The sequence below is a fragment of the Elephantulus edwardii genome, unplaced genomic scaffold (assembly GCF_000299155.1).
Source record: "Elephantulus edwardii isolate Elephantulus edwardi_28Jun2011 unplaced genomic scaffold, EleEdw1.0 scaffold00011, whole genome shotgun sequence".
NCBI lineage: Eukaryota > Metazoa > Chordata > Mammalia > Macroscelidea > Macroscelididae > Elephantulus > Elephantulus edwardii.
The window spans coordinates 25,235,642-25,253,743 of record NW_006399761.1 but is presented as its reverse complement, the minus strand read 5'-3'; the positions used below and the strand labels follow the sequence as shown (position 1 = coordinate 25,253,743).

The 18,102-nt window shown below is 39.7% G+C and overlaps 1 protein-coding gene across 1 annotated transcript in view; it reads right to left on the bottom strand.

The window, feature by feature from the left end:
• The window catches only part of USP34 (ubiquitin specific peptidase 34), a 179,470-nt gene extending 177,972 nt beyond the window's left edge, over positions 1 to 1,498 (bottom strand). The window contains exons 1-2 of the mRNA XM_006881033.1: positions 1,354 to 1,498; positions 1,129 to 1,216 (exon numbers count right to left, since the gene is read on the bottom strand). Coding sequence (XP_006881095.1) covers positions 1,129 to 1,216; positions 1,354 to 1,498 — 233 coding nt within the window. The remainder of the gene's footprint in view (positions 1 to 1,128; positions 1,217 to 1,353) is intronic.
• Positions 1,499 to 18,102: the final 16,604 nt, after the last annotated feature.

The window sequence follows — 18,102 nt, the reverse complement described above, 5'->3', positions numbered from 1 at the left end:
AGTTGGACAATGACCAAGGAGGATAGAAGGAGAACTGATGCCTTTGAGCTGTGGTGCTGGAGAGGAGTATTGAGAATACCATGGACTGCTAGGAAAGCAAACAGATTTGTCCTGAAAAGGGTTAAACCGGGTGGCTCCTTGGAGGCAAGGATTCTGAGGCTCCATCTAACATACTTTGGACATGTTGTGAGGAGAGACCAATCCTTGGAGAGGGACATCATGCTTGGGAGGGTGGAGGGACAGTGCAGGAGAGGAGGGCCCTCTATGAGGTGGATTGATTCAGTGATTGGGATAATTGGGATGGGAGTGTCAGAGACAGTGCGACTGGCACAGGACAGAGCGGAGTTACGGGCTGTTGTACATAGGGTCGCTATGAGTTGCAAGCGACTCGACGGCACATAACAACAACAACAACATAGCAAAAGAGGGTAATATCTGGCATTAATAGGTAAGAATTGTCCTTAAGATGGACAGTTCATAACCTGTGGACTATCATAAGCAAATTGAAATTAAGCAATTCTGATAAAACTATGATCAGTTATACTTTATGCCTTAGAACATTAGTTTATGTATCCCTGCATTTAATATGCATTTATCAGTGTTCATGGTGTTTCCCAACATTCTCAAACAATCTAAGTCTTACATAGTTAAGCAGAACAGTGAAAATAGTTATCAATCATGAACAACCAGAATCACACTGAAAACAGGTATCTGCCACTTATTAAAAAAATTGTATTAACTTTTTTTCCTTAAGTTTTACTCTCTATTCTCTTAAAGAAGAAAAAAAAATCAGTCTAATGCAGATAAATATGGAAAGGACCATACAGCGAGTGCCTCCCACAACAGTCAGGCATCCTCACATCTTTACATTAAGTCTGTTACAAGCATCTGGCTATACCAGAAACATTTATTCCTTAATCAAAATCATTATTCTCAGACTTTCAATCATTCTTCTATTTCTACATGAGAAAAGAGTCGAAGACAGAAATTAGTATCCTCATGTATTAAAATTATACTATAAAAAAAACACTGTAAGTGTCAAGGAACATGTTAATATCTATTTTTTTTTCCTTAATTAATGGCAATGTAAAACAGAACTTAGTCTTTGAAATATTTGAAGATGCATACCTTTGTGTCCAGGAATTGATATAAGCAAATATTTTGAGAGTATGTTCCTTTCTTAGCTGCAGTCCATCACCACCTTCTATATCTGATACTGAAAGAAAGTAGAAAGAATTTTTTTAAATATGAATACTAAGCTAGAATTACTAACTATTAAAGTCATTCTTCAAAATAAAGCCAAGATTTACAAATACAAGTATTTCAGAAAATTTTTCTTTCATTTTCACTTACACCCAAGAACAATTATATAATCAATGACCAATCTGAGCTTATGAGCAGACTCTGAACAGCTGTCATTTTTGAGGGAAGTGGGTGGAAGAGCCCTGTTATTCTCGCCATCTCTCAGCACAGCTTCAAATCCATCCTTCTGTTCCATACTCTGGTGTCAGGACTAGGAAACTAGCAGAATTCCTCCCCTCCCCCCCCCCCAGCTCGTTTCCACATAAGCTCTTCCACCAGGACACGGGAATGGAGGAGTTGAGATCAAGGACTTTGTCTTGCTGGATCTGAAAGCATCCCCTAGGAGCAGCACTGGCTTTCTAGCAGCCTGATTCTTTTAGCACTCTGAACACCAATCTCAAGTCGTCCTCCTCGCACCAGCGTTACCCACCCAGACAACCTTCCCTCTGTTGGCTCTAAGTCCCAGCTCTGTCACAGGCACTACTTTCAACCTGTAAGCTTCTGTCAGTCTAAAGCTTTTTCCCGTTTCCCCAACAACATGAGCTGCTTCCTGGATTTCCTCAGGGTTCTCTCCTTTTGCCCTTTCAAGTCTCCAACATTTATGTCATTCAAGATACTAAATGTTATGTGCTGTTGGGTCAGAGCCATCCCATGAGCTGACTCTCCAGCGGGGTTTCAGAGGCTGTAAGTCACATGAGCAGAAACCGCTCATCTTTCTCTGAGCAGCTGGTGGATTCCAACCATGTGCCGTCAGCCTTGCAGTGCAGCTCCTTGCCCCTAAGCCCCTGAGCTTAATATCCTCTTCTATTCCCTAAATGGACCCAATTCACACACTGATATTTCATACATAATAATATGCTAATACTATGAATTGAAAGCAGGAGAGGCATCTACTTCCTAAACAGCATGCCTCTGGAAACTATGAACTTTGAGAAACGACAGCTTCAAGCCTTTTGTTCATAGGGTTGCTATGAGTTGTGCTCAACTTGGTGGCAATCAATAACACTGAAAGGATTTTAAGTTAAATCCAAGACAAACCTCATCAAGTATTACTAATGTGTTTTTCGTAAAGTACTAAACAGTAAATATTTTGGGCTTTGTGGGCCTTAAAAGTGTCACAATTAGGCAACTCTACTGCTGCTTTGAAAAAAAAAAAACAAAACCACAAACAAATGGGCTGTTAGAAGAGTGGCTATGTGAGATACCTAGTGGAATGGTAAGGAACTTGGACAGGAAATAAAACTGACTGTCCATTAATAAGTGATGTTTATTAGTTACTTCTGATTCAGTCACCTCATGGGTGCAAAAGGTACATGAGTCATTCTGTAACTGGCATCTCTACGTATCAAAATGATAAATGAAAAATGTAAGCTGTAAGAGGGCAGAGTATCATTTGTTAACATGTCACATGTAACACTAGTATGCTGCTCCTAAAGGATCTACACTTAAGAGTACAAACAATTGTGTAATGAACCAGTAGGAAGACAAATACCTCCTGGGGGAGAGAAAAGCTTTTAACTGTATGTATCAACTTTTATTTCTATCACAAAAAGGATAAACTGTTAGCACCTATTAAATCTGGAAGTTACATGTATATATTACTTTTTAGGCTCCTTCTGCAAGTGATTTATTTTAGAATAAAATTTTGTCAGTTGAAAATACTAAACTAAGTATACCCCCGTTTCCAACTCTCTCAAACAATCCCTCCAAAATAGCAGCAAGGATAAGATAGAACAAATTCACAAAGGGAGGACGAGAAAAGCCAAAAGGAGCTAAGAACTGTATTGGGGGGGGGGGGGGCTGACAGAATGAACAAAACCCCAAGGATTTTCGTCCAAGAAATCTCACCAAAACTCAGGAATTAGGTAAACCAAAAGCAGGGATATAGGTGGGGATGGAAAAGGTTTAAAAGGCTGCATTTTTTAAAAAAGACACTCCATCCCCAATCCCTATCGTGTACGTATGCATGCATGTTTATCTGCCTGTCTCTCTACTCATATTCTCTGCAAGAACCAAGTTTTCTCTCTGAAAAGGACTCCGAGGGATCTAGTCTTGGAGAAACCAGCCGAAAGTCAGGAGGATCAGAATGGAAAAACTATGTGAAGTCTCTGAACAGACATTTGCTATTGTGATGTCATATACACATTCCTGAAAGACTATGTAAAGATACTGCACTGATTTCCATGGGCTCAAGTCAATAAACAGGTTTAATACTGTTTTATGGGGATTTTGGGTTTTTACAATTTCTGCCATACTATTTAGTTCAGTTTGCCAACAGTCACTCAAAACAGAATCAGTGTCTCTGCGCTGGAATTGGGAGGAACCTCAAGGATTCGGAGAAATGGACAGTTGGTCCAACTGCTTTCATCAACTACTTACCTCTTGTCATGAGAAAAAATGTGGATGGTGTCCAGCTACAATTACCAAATGTTGTGACCAAGAATCCAATAGTTGAATCTTGATCAGGAGAAGACAGACTTACCAGATACACTGTAAGTGGCTGCTGGTGCCACTGAATCAAGTACGACTCATAGAGACCCTATGAACAAAAGATCTGAACCCTGTTCTACCCTGTCCCATCCTCACACTTCCTGACACACTAGAGCCCACTGAGGCTGTCACCGTGTCAATTTACCTGGTTGAAGATCTTTTGTTCCTTCACTGACCCTCCACCCTTCCCAGGATCATGTCCCTCTCCAAGGAATAGCCCTTCCCAGCAACATGCCCAAAGTATGTGAGGGGAAGCTGCCTCATTTTTGCCTTCAAAGAGCACTCTCGCTTCACCCTTTCCATGACATAACTGTCTGTTCTTTTGGCCATCCATGGGATGTTCCATGCTCTCTCCAACACAACTCAAAGGCATCAATTCTTTTTCTGTCAACCTTATTCACTGTTGAGATCTCAGATGCATAGCATGTGATCAGATAGGCCATGGCCTGAATCAGATGCACCTTAGTCCTCAAAATGACATCATAACCTCTCAATAATTTAGAGATCATTTGCAAATTTTCCCAGTGCAATGTGTTTCCTTACTTCCTGACTGCTGGTACAAAGGGTGTTAATTGTGGATCCAAGTAAGATGTAATTGTTGGCAATCGCTTCTCCATCCATCAAGATGTTGCTTATAGGTTCAGTGGTGAGAATCTTTGTTTTCCTGACAATGAGATGCAATCCCTGCCGAGGCTGAGGCTGGCATTTCTTGATTTTCGGCAGCAAGTGCTACATTTCCTCCTCACTTTCAGCAAGCAAGGTTGTGTCACCTGCATAACACAGGTTATTGTTGCGTCTCCTCCTGATCCTGACACCACATTCCTCTTCAGAGTCCAGCTTCTCTAATAATTTGCTCACCAGATTAAATAGGTATGGAGAGAGAATACAACCCTGACACTCCCTTCTTAATTTTAAACCACACAGTATTCTCCTGCTCTGTTTGCACAACAGCCTCTTTCTTGGTCCAGGTCCAGGTTTCACAGGAGCGCAAGTACATGCTCAGGGACTCCCATTCTTCTCAATGTCAGCCATAATGCCTTTATCTAAGTCAATGAAGCACAAATAGACATTCTTCTGGTATTCTTGTCTTTAAGCCAGGATCCATCCAACATCCGCACTGATACAATGCCAGGCCTCTTCTAAATCCTACTTTAATTTCTGGCAGTTCCTTATTATGTTATATTCTGGTCATTTTTGAATGATTTTCAGCACTATTTTGCTTGCATGTGATATTAATGATACTGTTCAACAGTTTCCACATTCAGTTAGATTACCTTTCTTGGGAATAGGAACATATATGGACCTCTTCTAATCTGTTGGTCAGACAGCTGTCTTCCAAATTTCCCAGCACAGACTGGTGAGCACATCCAAGACTATGTGTTGGAAAAGTCTATTGGTAAATCAATTCCTAGGACCTTTATTTTTTGCTAATGCCTTCAAGCTTCTTCATCCTCTTATTACCACTGACTCCTTGTTCATATGTGCTTCCTGAAATTCCTCAGTGTCATTAGTTCTTTTTGGTACCGTGATTCTGTGTATTTTTTTATCTTCTTTCGATGCATTTCTAGACTGAATGATTGTGACTGGACGAATCCCTAATCACTGCTTGGAGAAAGCATTCACCTTTAGCCAATACTGCTATGAAGTCCTATTAAAACGAAATTTGGCTCAAAAACTGTTCACCTTAAGCAAAGTGCTCTTTCAAAGAAACATCTATTAAATGTACAAGAATGACTACAACACAGATAAGAACTTTACATAACAGCAAATGTAAGTTAAGAGTGTGAAATAATTTGGACAGAGAGTGATGTGGAGACATGATGTGAACTACGCACTCACTGTTCATTAACTATGCAAAAAATTGTTGGTTGAGCATGTTTTTTGTGTATATTTTACAAAAAAGTTAAAAAAATTAAAAGAATTGTGATGTTAACAATAAAACAAGGTTAAAAAGTAGCTACTTAAAGCTTATATTACTTTATAAGTGGATTACTGATACAATCATTATTAAACAGACTTAAACTAACACAGTTAAATAAATCTCTATTGACATTTGTATCTACTAGTCAACCAATATTTTATGGCTTTAAAGCATGAGGTATTTCATTCTTCTTTTGACATTTCAGTGCCTTGAAGAGATCTGACTTTAAGATCATTTTAAGAAATTAGTCTTTCATTTACTTGTCACCTTAATGCAGAGGTACATGCCTTTGTACCTTCTGCATTTCCACCAGGTATATTTACACACTAGAAAAGCACAGGGTTCTTATACTCCACAACGTGTAGTACCAACAACTACTCTATATGCTCAAAAACAAGGCATTTCTAATAACTATTTTCTAATCGTCTCTTCATATATGTTAGTGCCTTCTCTTAAAAATAAAGCCCTTGTGGATCACTGCCAAACACTCTTATGTTGGAAGAAAATTCTCTATGAACCAATGATTCACCATTCTAGCAAAACCCTGATATAATCATTACTAAACCGATTTAAAATAAACTAGCACAGTTACACCTTTACTGACATTTATCAAGCTAATTCACATTTTAAAAAACACGATTTGTTGAGATTCTAAGACTGGAGGACAAAATTTATCAACTCTTTTCTTCACCTCCAAATGCTGGTAGACCAACTTATGCGTTGCTGAGTTGAACACGATCCTATGAACAAGAGATCTGAGCCTAGTCCTCCCTGAGCCATCCCAGCCAGACATGGTTGAGCCCACTGCTGTAGGCATAGTGTCAAGCCATCTCATTGAGGGTCTTGTCCTTTGTTGACTCTCCACCTTCCCCCCTCCACAGAATAATAGCCCCTCCTAAACAACATGCCCAAAGTACGTGAGACAAAGCTTCACCATACTCGCCTCTAAGGAGCACTCTGGCTTCACTTTCTCTTAAAACATATGTTTGTTCTTTTGGTAGTCTGCAGATAGCCATTACTTTTCTCCAAAACCACAACTAAAAGGCATTGAATCTTCTGTCATCTTCATTCACTGTTCAGTTCTCAGATCCACTCATAGCAGATGACTGAAAAGACTTTGGTTTGAATCAAGGGCATTCTCAATGTTTAAACTGGCATCTCTGCTTCATGACCCTGGAAAGGTCCCTGAGAGCAGGTTTTCCTAAAACTGCATGTCTGCTGGGATTCAAGGTTTTTAGATTGCAGATTCAAGTAAAATCAAATAAAACTGCTGACAATTTAAATCTTTTCTCTATTTATCATCGTGTTGCCTATTGGCCCAGTGGCCAGGATTTTTAATGTCAAGAAGCAATCAAGACAAAGCAGGAGACAAGATTCCTCCTCTCTGTTAACACTGAGAAAGCCAACTGTGACGATGTAGCAGGGAAGAGAGAAATGCTCTATTTAGGAAGGGAAGGGGAAGGTAAAGCATAAGCCACACAAGCTGTCTTGATCACCAGATAAAACCCAATGCACCTGAGGCTCTGGAAACCAAAGAGAAGCCATCAGAGAGGAGGACCCTAACAGCCAAAACTAACCATCTAGACAAAGAGACCTAAAGGTGGGGAGAAGCTCTTATACTATTGTATTGTTGAAGCAAAGAAGCTAAGGGATCACACCACCCAACCCAGTTTTCTTTCCCACGCCTTAATGCATAAATACCAAGGCAACAGTAGCTGCAAATGTCAGATCCTTGCCTAACACAAGACACAATGGCAACATTCAGAAAAAAGACACATATATGGTGAGAAACCCTTTCTTTAGAAGTCTACCTGGGAGAACTTATGCTGACAAAAACAAGTTTTCCAGTTAATTCCATTACAGCCATTCTAGAATAGGGAAGGCTAAAGAAGGATATCTTATCAGAACCAGTCAAACTAAAGCTCTCCAAGAAACAAAGGAAGGATCAAAACAAAAGTACTTTTGTACACTATGGCTGCAGCTCACTGGGAAATGTGCTGACAACCCAAAGGTGATGTCTCTTCACGGTTCAAATCCACCAGGTTCTCTGTCTCCCAGGCAAATTTTCAGCCTCCAAAAAAATCTACTGGTTGGAATGAAGTCATTTCCAAGTCAAGGGCAGGGAGTTTGAGAGGAGAGAAAGCAGCAGTTACTATCTGGGAGGGTCAGGTTGAAAGACAATGGCAGGCAGGAAGGCAGCTTTATCCAGGAATCCTCCCTCTGTCCTTTACAGAGGCGTGACTGTACATCAACCCTAAAAGGGCCAACTCCCTAGACAAGGAAAAAGAAGAAAAAAAAGTGGCCATTCTTAGAGGCCAAAGTCACCTATAACTCACAGAACCCTATGAGTAACATCTGAACCTTGACCTGTCCTGTGCCACCATCACCATCCTTGGCACACTGGAGGACACTGCTACAGTCACTGTCAGGCCATTTCACTCAAAGTCTGTCTTCCTCTCTTTCACTGACCATTTCCCAGCATGACGTCTCTTTCCGAGGACTGGCCTCTCCTAACAGGCCCCAAGTATGTAAGATGAAGCCTCACTCACCACTCATTCCAAGGAGCACTCTGGCTGTACTTTTCCCAAGACACATTTGTTTGTTCTTTTGGTAGTCCATGTGATACTCAGTAAGTCCTCTTCAAAAACACAATACAAAGGCACCGATTCTTAGTCACACAAATCAGAAATAGCTCAACAGGAGAGATCAAAGGAGAACTGAAAATATCAAAACTGGACAATATCCAAGGGTCTTAGTGATGGTACCCCCCCCCCCCAAAAAGCAAAGAAACTTATTGGCTGGAGGAAATATACTCCTCTGCAAAAAGAGAGGAGTGTGTCTAATGAGGCTCCAGTGGTAGCTATAATGGAGATCTTATTTTCAAACAAAGAGAAACATTCTCATATAATTTCAAAATAGTTCAGGGGGGAAAAAAAACGACACCCAAAATCCATGACTACTGACCAAAGACTCTGAAAATAACTCCCCATATTTCAGGTTCAGAAAATTCTTGTTTTCTCCACACCTAGAGTTAAAAATAGTCTTGGAACAAGTTAGGATAAATTTCTTTAAAAAGAAATTATATCAGGCTGAAAGACGTTAGGAGGAAAGGGAAGTATAAAGGGAAATATGAAAGGAAAAGGATATTAGAATACTAGGGAGCTCTGGTAGCCTAGTGGTAGGAGTTGCACTCACAGCCCAAAAGCAAGCAGTTCAAATCCACCGTCTCCTGTGTGGAAGAAACATGGGCAATCTCCTCCCGTGCGAAAACCTTATAGAGAGTCAGTTATAAATCAGTTCTAACTGGACAGCACATACAATTCCACTTGTATCATTCATTCCCTCTTCTGTTACACTCACATCTATATACAAGCCACTGTTGTAATATATGCTCCTGCCATCAAATCTTCAGACTTAAGAAAAATTGCAGAAGAGAAGAGAAAAAAACCTTTAAGTGTTCAACCCTGGAAACAGAATCCTAACCAGATAATTTGGTGAGCAAAAGTTAGGAGAATTTAAAAAAGAGAAATTGCAAGGGGGCTCTGGTGGCCTAGTGGCAAGAAACTGGACTGCAATCCCAGAGGAGTGTGTTTGAATCCACCAGATGCTCTGCTGGAGAAGGAGAGGCAATCTCCTCCTGTAGCAGTCAGATCCGATTTGACGGTGTAAAACACAGAGAGAGAGAGAGAGACAGAGAGAGAGAGAGAGAAGTACAACTGTTAAAGGGAGTTCTAGTGGCAAGAAGCTGTGCTGCAATCCCCCAGACACATGATTCAAGGCCACCAGCTGCTCTGAGGGAGGACAGGCAATCCCTCCCCATGCAGTTAACTGCCTCTGAAAACCCACCAGAGGGTCAGCTACGGGTTAGTTCTGACTCTACTGTACACAACAAAGGATGAGAATCTGATAGAGCAAATTATCTGTATCTCAACATCAAGAAAACAAAAATCTTTATCAACAGGCCAATGGGCAACATCATGATAGATTGAACAAAGATTCAGGTTGTTAAAACTCTTTCATCTTGCTCAGCTACACAATCAAACCCCCTTGGCAACAGCAATCAAGAAATCAAAGATGAGTTGCACTAGAATAATCTGCTGTTAAGGACCTCGTCAGCCTAATGACTAAGGTGTACCTGATCCAGGCCTCGGTCTTCTCAACTGCTTACGCATATGAGAACTGGACAATGACTAAGGAGGACAAGAAGAAAAGATGCCTTTGAGTTGTGGTGCTGCTGAACAAGAATACCCAACATCCCATGAACTGCCAAGGGAACAAACAGGTATATTCTACAGAGGGTGAAACCAAGTTGCTCCTTGGAGGCAAGGAAATCAAAAGAATCAAAACCCATACTCTGGGCATGTCAGGAGGGGACTAGTCCTTGGAGAAGGTCACCACACTTGGAAGGGTAAGAGCTCACAAGAGAGGATGACCCTGGATGAGAACTGACATGACGGAGGCAAGGGGCTCAGGTATGTCAGAGACCATTAATGAGGTTGCCTCAGGATAGGGGAAGGCTCAGAGCCACGGTTCATAGTGTCCTAGAAGTCAGTCAACTCAACAGCATACAACACAGGGAAGGGAAAGGGAAGATGAAGCTGAAAAGAAACTTTAAAAAAATTAATTACTAAAAAATGTAACATGGTACAACAATGAATGCATGAAAATCCAACTTTTCTGTAAACTCTTTTTTTTCATTTTTTTCTTTTTCTATATTTTATTAATTTTCATAAACATTTACAGAGATTTTGGGTTTCCATTCATTCCTTGTTGCACTATTCTCTCTACCCTCCTCCCAGTTTGTTCTTGTCCAAATGCCACAGTGCTTGTCAAAGCCAGTTCTGATTAATCTTCTTTGTCAGTGTGTCCTTTGCCATTCCCTATCACTCCTCCCTGAGAGAGACTTCACCCTGAGTCATAAGGAAAAGGGGATGGCGTATTCTCTTAGCTACTTCCTGCTGAAAAGGGATGCTGTGGGTTTCAGGGTGAAGATCTTCTCTCACTACTCTAAAGGGCCCCTTTGGCAGTAGGAAACACATAGACTATTATGGAGATTGATTTTGGGATTTAGATGCACTCTTATTGATTGTGCTTGGCCGTACATGTTCATATCCTTGAAGATGTATCATGGGGGTGTTGCAACCTAGAAGGCACAAATCTGACTAACAAGTTATAAGTACATGAGTCCAGAAATTATGGAAAAGTAAAAGAAAAGATTCTTTCATTGTTTTACAAACCCTCCCCCAGGTCCCCTCCACCATGTAGCCCTCGCTCTAGTCTCCTGTGATGACAGAAATACCTAGTTATATATCTCTTTTAAACAGTTTTCTCCCTCCTCTGTTTCAGTGCAGTATACATTATTGAACCCATCTTACTCAGTCTCTCCCCAACATTGGCATCATGTAATATTCTGTAAACTGTCTTTAAAAGGACAATTAAAAATACTCAAACTCACACAAAAAAATAATGCAAAATGAAGCAATCAACAAATTCTAACAATCAAAAGTACTTCAAATTCGGTTATACTGGAGGTAATACTACTAGACTTGCAGTTGCATACACGTTTAAAAGGTTATTCAAAGAGCCAATCACATAGATTTAAACCTACTTGAAAAGTTGGCATATCCCACACCTTGATGAGCTGCTGTCAGATCAATCTTAAATTTTATCATCTCAAGAACTAGTATTTTATACATAAATTTTACCATAATACAAACTTTCAAAAAAAATAGACACAAAAAGACTTATTACCTAAAATATCAAGACAAAACGGCAGAAATCTTATAAGAAATCAATGAAATAACACCTTCAAAATGTTGTGTCCAGAATCTAGAATTTTATTACATTCAAGTAAAGATAACTTAAGAGATACGAAAATATCAATCATTTACCATTCAGACTGAATGAATAAGGTACAAAATTTAACAAAAGGTCCAAAAATCCCCAAAACCTCAAGTGGATAAAAAAGGAAAGAAGCGTAGAGACAAGAAAAACTTAATAAAACAAAGGAAACATGCTGCTGAATACAAATAAGCAAACTGACCAAAATGTAAAAGAATCATTTGGCAGCTGTGAATGAACCAAAATAGCAGACAACACGCCGTCTTCCAATGTGCTGTTCACTGCCATCAAGTCAGAACTGCCTCATGGCTGGACCCTGTGGTTTTCAGAGGGTGAAAAACTGCATGAAGGAGACTGGTGCAGCATCTGGTGGATCCAAACCACCTGCCTCTGGTTTGGCAGAGTGACCCTTACCGCTAGGCCATCAGGAATAAAGACTGGCATATTTTTAAAGTGTTCTAAGTCCATATACTGGTCTTTATAGAAATGTCTTCTTGTACACAACACCAAAGGAAAAACTTCAAACACAGTATAATCTCTTCCAAGAGATGATTTTGTGTTCCCCAAAAAAACTGACAAGGTAGTAACTTGCGTTTGCAAAAATTTTTGGGAAAACAGACACTTTCAAAAGGTAGCACAGTATTAACCTGCTGGCCTGCTGACCAAAAGGTTCAAATTTGCCAGTCTCTTGAACATAAGAAAAATGGTAATCTCCTCCCACGACCTCCAAAACCAGATGAAGGGTCGCCATGAGTCATCAACACTATGTTTGGTTTTATGTCATTGAAAACAATTTGGTAATATTTATAAAAAATACTGGTGTTCTAAGCCAGCAAATACTCTGCTTAAGAATCTTTTCCCTACAGATCTATGAGGAGACCCAGGAAATAACATTATGGATTCATCATAGTACTGCTTTTATTAACAGAGGACTGAAAAGAATCCTAATGCCCATTAGTACAAGCTAACTACTTCTCAGCAATGCAAAACTGTGCCACTGGGGTGATGGTCTTTATAAACTGGAGCAAAATTACCTCCAAAACCACAGATTTTTAAAAAGGCAATTGAGGTATGTTAATTCTATGATGCCTAATAATTCTTAAAACACAAAGTATCTTACTGATAATCTCGAGCAAATGTTAAATATAACTCACTTTAGAAACTAGTATATGAGAGGAATAAGACATTTACTCTGCCTTTCCCATATGAACAGAACAACATAATAGCCAATAAAAGAAAGCATGTCTTTAGAGACCTCCATAAAGAATGGAATTAGGACATGACCATTTTATAACCATGACAGGCCTGGCAATCTACAGGCAGGTCCCCAGGTTCTGAGCCAGAGTCCTTTCTAACTGGCTTTCAGAACATGCTGGTTAGTTAGGACAGGTATGCACAGCTAATTCGTATTTAGCCTAATTTTAGTACAAGAAGGGTTATGTGGAGACACAGTCAGTAGGGAGTTACGCTACAAAGGCATTGGCAAAAAATAAGGCCCCAGGAACAACAGTATACCAAGTTACATGTTTCAAATGACAGATACAACCCTGGATATCCTGACCAGTCTATGCTAGGAAATTTGGAGGACAGTTGCCTGGCTAACCATTTGGAAGAGATCCCTATGTGTTCTCATTCCCAAGAAATCCAACAGGATGGGGACATTATCAAACATCATCATTAATATCACATGCACGCAAGCAAAACACCACTCAAGATCATTCAAAAATGGCTAGAAGAGGCAGAGAACTGTCAAAAGTTCAAGGTGGGTTTGAAAGAACCCATGGCATAAGGGTTGATGTCAGATGGATCCTGGCTAAAAACATTGTCAGAAGAATGTCTGTTGCTGTTACGTGCTGTCAGACTCATAGCAACCCTATGTACAACAAACCTAAACCCTGCTCTGTCCTGTGCCAATCCCACCGTCTCCGACACACCCATCCTGATTACCCCAAGTCACCGAGTCAATCCTCATAGAGGGCCTTCCCCTCCTGCGCTGCGCTGTCCCTCTACCTCCCAAACATGATGTCCCTCTCCAAGGACTGGTCTCTCCTTACAACATGTCTAAAGTATGTCAGACAAAGAATGTCTACTTAAGCATTATTGATAATGCAAAGGCATGACTGTAGATCATAACAAATTATGACTAAGAATGGGAATCCTAGTTATTCATAGACAGCTGCTAATCTCATCACTATAAATGTGTATTATGCTGCTCTACAGTCTTGGCAATAATCCAATCTCCTAGATCAGGCTCCTGAAAAGGTTTTTTATGCAAGCCTCCCATTCTAGGACTTCAACCTATAATTTCTTCCAATCACAATCAATATGACCAATTATTCTGAAGTTAAAAATTTGATCTTTTCTGTTTTGAAATGTCAAGTGATGGTGTACTCCATTTGAAGGCCAGCATTAAAGAGCGAGCAGTAGCTGTTTGTGAACTGGGTGTTCATAACCCAGGGATTAACTACTTTTTTTAAAAAGTCATTTAAAGCCCCATGGGGGCACAATTCGACTCTGAAAACAAATGCACTCAACATAAATTGGAATCGCCTTGACCACACCTGGGTTAGAGTAAAGTTGGACTAAAGGACTACTGGTTAGCCACTGCAAACTGCACCGTACACAACTCAGTCGCAGATGGTCAGAACCAACTCACCAAGTGCACTGAAAACCAAATGAGAAATAAAGTACAACAATCACAATTCACCAATGACAAAATTACAAAGTATGTACAAGAAAGCTAGCAGAGGTCAATTCATTCAACAAATCTACAGGACACAAGATCAACACACTGAAGTTAGCGTGTTTAAGACACCAACAACAGACACCTGAAAAATAAAATCAGTTCTTCAGCCATCTGAAAACACAGTATCTAGGAATAAATTAAACAGAAGTGTAAAGTATGTATTCTCTGAAAATGGGGGGGGGGGGAACGACACCAAACAACCAAAACAATACTGAAACTCAAGATCTAAAGACACCTCCTGTGATGTATGATGATGTCAAGACCACCCAAATTCAAATAGTCGACCCTCCCTCATTAAGTTTCCAATAACCTGTGGAATTCTTCACATTTTAGCCTAATGAAAAAATAACACCAGCTTAAGTACTGTGTCCATTCAATCAACTATTAATAAGAGCAAACAGACCACAGCAACTGCAAAGCTGAAAGTAAAACCTTGGAGGGGGTGGTGATGTAGTCAGTTTGTGTTTACAGCAGTCAAACAATTCAGAAATGGCCACTGAAGAAAAGCAGCAGTCTGAAGAATGTAATCACAGCATCACTAAACGGTGTTATGTAGAAAATATGTATTTTTTTTAAAAAAAATCCCATTCTAACGGAGCTCAGTTCTCCACTGACACACAAAAGCAGTTGCCTTGAATAAGAATTAAATAACTTGTGTTCTTCCAAGAACTGTGCCACGAAAGTGAAAAGACAATCCCAAATGGGGAGAAAAAGTATTTGCAAATTATGCCTCTGTCATGTGTCCTGTCTACAGAACACACTGTAAAGTGCCAGTTCTGGAAGAGAGCGAGACCTATAAGCATCAGAACGAAGCATCATCAACTCCTGTGCAGGCCTCACGCTCATTGCGCATGCTCAGACAGCCAGCCACTAGGTTCATCTAGCTCATAATCTTTTTTGCTGACTCTTTCAAATATGTTATCCTCTTCAAGGGACTGGTCCCTGCCTATAGCATGTCCAAAATACATGTTAAAGTCCAATCATCTTTACTTAGAATAAGCATTCTAATTATACGGAAAAAATTTAGAAAAAAAAATTTGTCTGAAAGCTTTTAAGTGTTGGTGGTTTTCTGCAATCATTCACATACATTATGTTTTGTATATCACTGTGTTCACAATTTCATTTGATTATTCATATACATCTGTATACCATTACAATAGATTAATTAAATCATGTCTGCTCAATAAATTGTACCACTGCCTTTCCCTTCACCTAATTTTTTTCTTTTCATTCCTTTCTTCCTCCCTTCCCATTCTTGGAAGCCACACAAAACTAATTCTGCGTGTAAACCTCCCCTAGTGGTAATACCCTGCACTGCAATCCCAAAGGCACGTGGCTGGCTGAATCCAGATGTTCTATAGGAAAATAGGCAATCTCCTCCCAGGAGACTGATTTAACTGCCTCTGAAAAATGTTAGGAGTCAGTTTTGATTTAGTGGTACTCAACAACAACAAAGCTCTTAGTATTTTCTAATAACTATCTTACATCATAAAAAACCATTCTGTGAGGGGAGCTCTGGTGGCCTAGTGGCAAGAAGCTGTACGGCAATCCCAAAGGTACACAGTTCGAATCCACCAGATGCTCTGCCCGAGAAGGAGGGACAATTTCCTCCTGTACCCGTCAGATCTGATTTGACGCTACATGCACAAAAAAACAGATTATTTTTTTTTTAAAGCCATTCTGTGACATATTGCCCTCTCCAAGTACCCATGTTAAGTTTCCAGTGTCTGGTGCTGATACTTTGTTGTGTTGCTGATTTCTTTATCTCATCTACTTTTCTGTGCTGTGTTCACTTTGTTTATGGGTTTGGTTTGTTTAGGTTGTTGCGTTTTGTTGTTTTTTTTTTTTCTATTTCTTTCCCTGTTGGTTTTTTCCAAGGCTTTATGATTTTCCTCTTTCATTCTGCAAGGTTTACTAATTTTCTTAAAGGTTGCCATGCAAGTTACTCATTTATCCCCAAGTCTCAAACAGTTCACTTTACCTTGAAATCTTCTTGACTTCCTTTGTGTTTAGAAGTTCTGTACTACCCTTTGCTTTCTAATTGTAATTTATAGGTTGATGCCTCGTTTTCGGTTTTTTGTTTATTTTAACTTGTCTCTTCCCATGTACAGAAGAGTCAGCTTCTGTATGGTATTTGTCAATATGTTAACCCATTGCCGCACACTTTTAAATTGAAGACTGCTTAGAAACACATTTTGCTGTCATTTGTGCAACATGTTAATTTCACATTGTTGTCTGTGGTTGGCTCTCAACCCAAAGAACTCACTTTTGAATTTTGTGTAAGGCTGGTCCTGTTTTTACATATTTCTTTAGTTTCTACTGATCTGAGAATGTCCTCAGTTCAACATCGTATTTGAGGGACAATTTTTTTTTTTTTGGTCTACAAACTGGCAACTTTTCTTCAGGTTAAAGTCTGTCCATCCATTATTTTCTTGTTTTCAGGTTTTGTGATCAGAAATTGGTTCTCCTTTGTACCTAACTTTTTCCTGACCTGCTTTTACAGTATTCATACTTAAAACTTTCATTTTAAAATATTTTATGTCTTGATGTTTTTGAGTCTGTTCTGTTTGGGAATCACTGAGCTTCTTAAAAATATTCCCCCCCCCCCATGTTTCATAATGTGTGAGACGTTTTCTTCCACTAACTCTTCAATGATTTCCTCCATACTTTTTCAGTTTCTTCCTATTCTAGAATTCCCATCACACAGTTAAGTTATTCCTCTTAGTGTTGTCCCACATAATGCCTGGACTTTTATTTTCTTTCCTTTTTTTCTGGTTGTTCTTCTAGTGGGCTGTTATTGAGGAATGTCCCTCCAATTCACTAAGTGTTTTATTTCAATTCTGCTTTTCTGTCTAAAATGTCATCTTAATATTCAGAATTTGAACTTTTTTAAAATATAGGAGCAATATATAAACAACTTTACCTTGAATCCTTTTTTTAAAAAACTGTTTTCTGTATTTTCCTCATCTATTGAAAATACACACACATACACCCCCCAAGAGTGTGGTGTCTTCGACAGATTGAGAATAATACAGAAAACAAAGAGTTTTAAAAGAGGATTCAAGGTAAAGTTTATAAAACTTTGAGCTGTGGTGCTGGAGAAAAGTACTGAATATTCCATAAACTGCTAGGAGAACAAAGAGGTTCTTCCTAGAGTGTGAAACCAGGCTGCTCCTTGGAAGCAAAGATTCTGAAGCTCCCTCTAACATACTCAAGACATGTTGCAAGAAGGGACCAGACTTTGGAGGAGCGTTATGATTGGGAGTGTGGAGGGACAGCACAAAAGAGGAAGGCCCTCAATGAGATAGACTCAGTGACTGGGGTAATGAGGGTAGGTGTATCAGAGACAATACAGGGTAGAGCAGAGTATAGGGCTGTTGTTGTACACAGTCGCTATGAGTCTCAAGAGATTCAATAACATAGTAGACACCTAACTACTGTTGTTATGTGCCCTCGAGTCGTTTGCGACTCATAGCGTCCCTATGCACAACAGCCCTAAACCCTGCTCTATCCTGTGTCAATCGCATTGCCTCTGACACACCCATCCTGATTACCCCAGTCACTGAATGCTTGAAAGTTCTACCTAGGTTGTCCTTTCTGTTGTCTAAGTGTGTTGTGTTGTACATAGGGTTTTCAGAGGCCTGCTATTTCAGAAGTGGATGGCCAATCCTTCATCTTAGTCTGTCTTAATCTGACTATTAACGCTTTTGAATTTGTTATCCTGAAATTCCAACAGCTTTCTCTCAGAGTCCAGTTTTCTGGGGGTTTTTTTTAATGTAATTTTTTTTTTTCAAAAATTTTC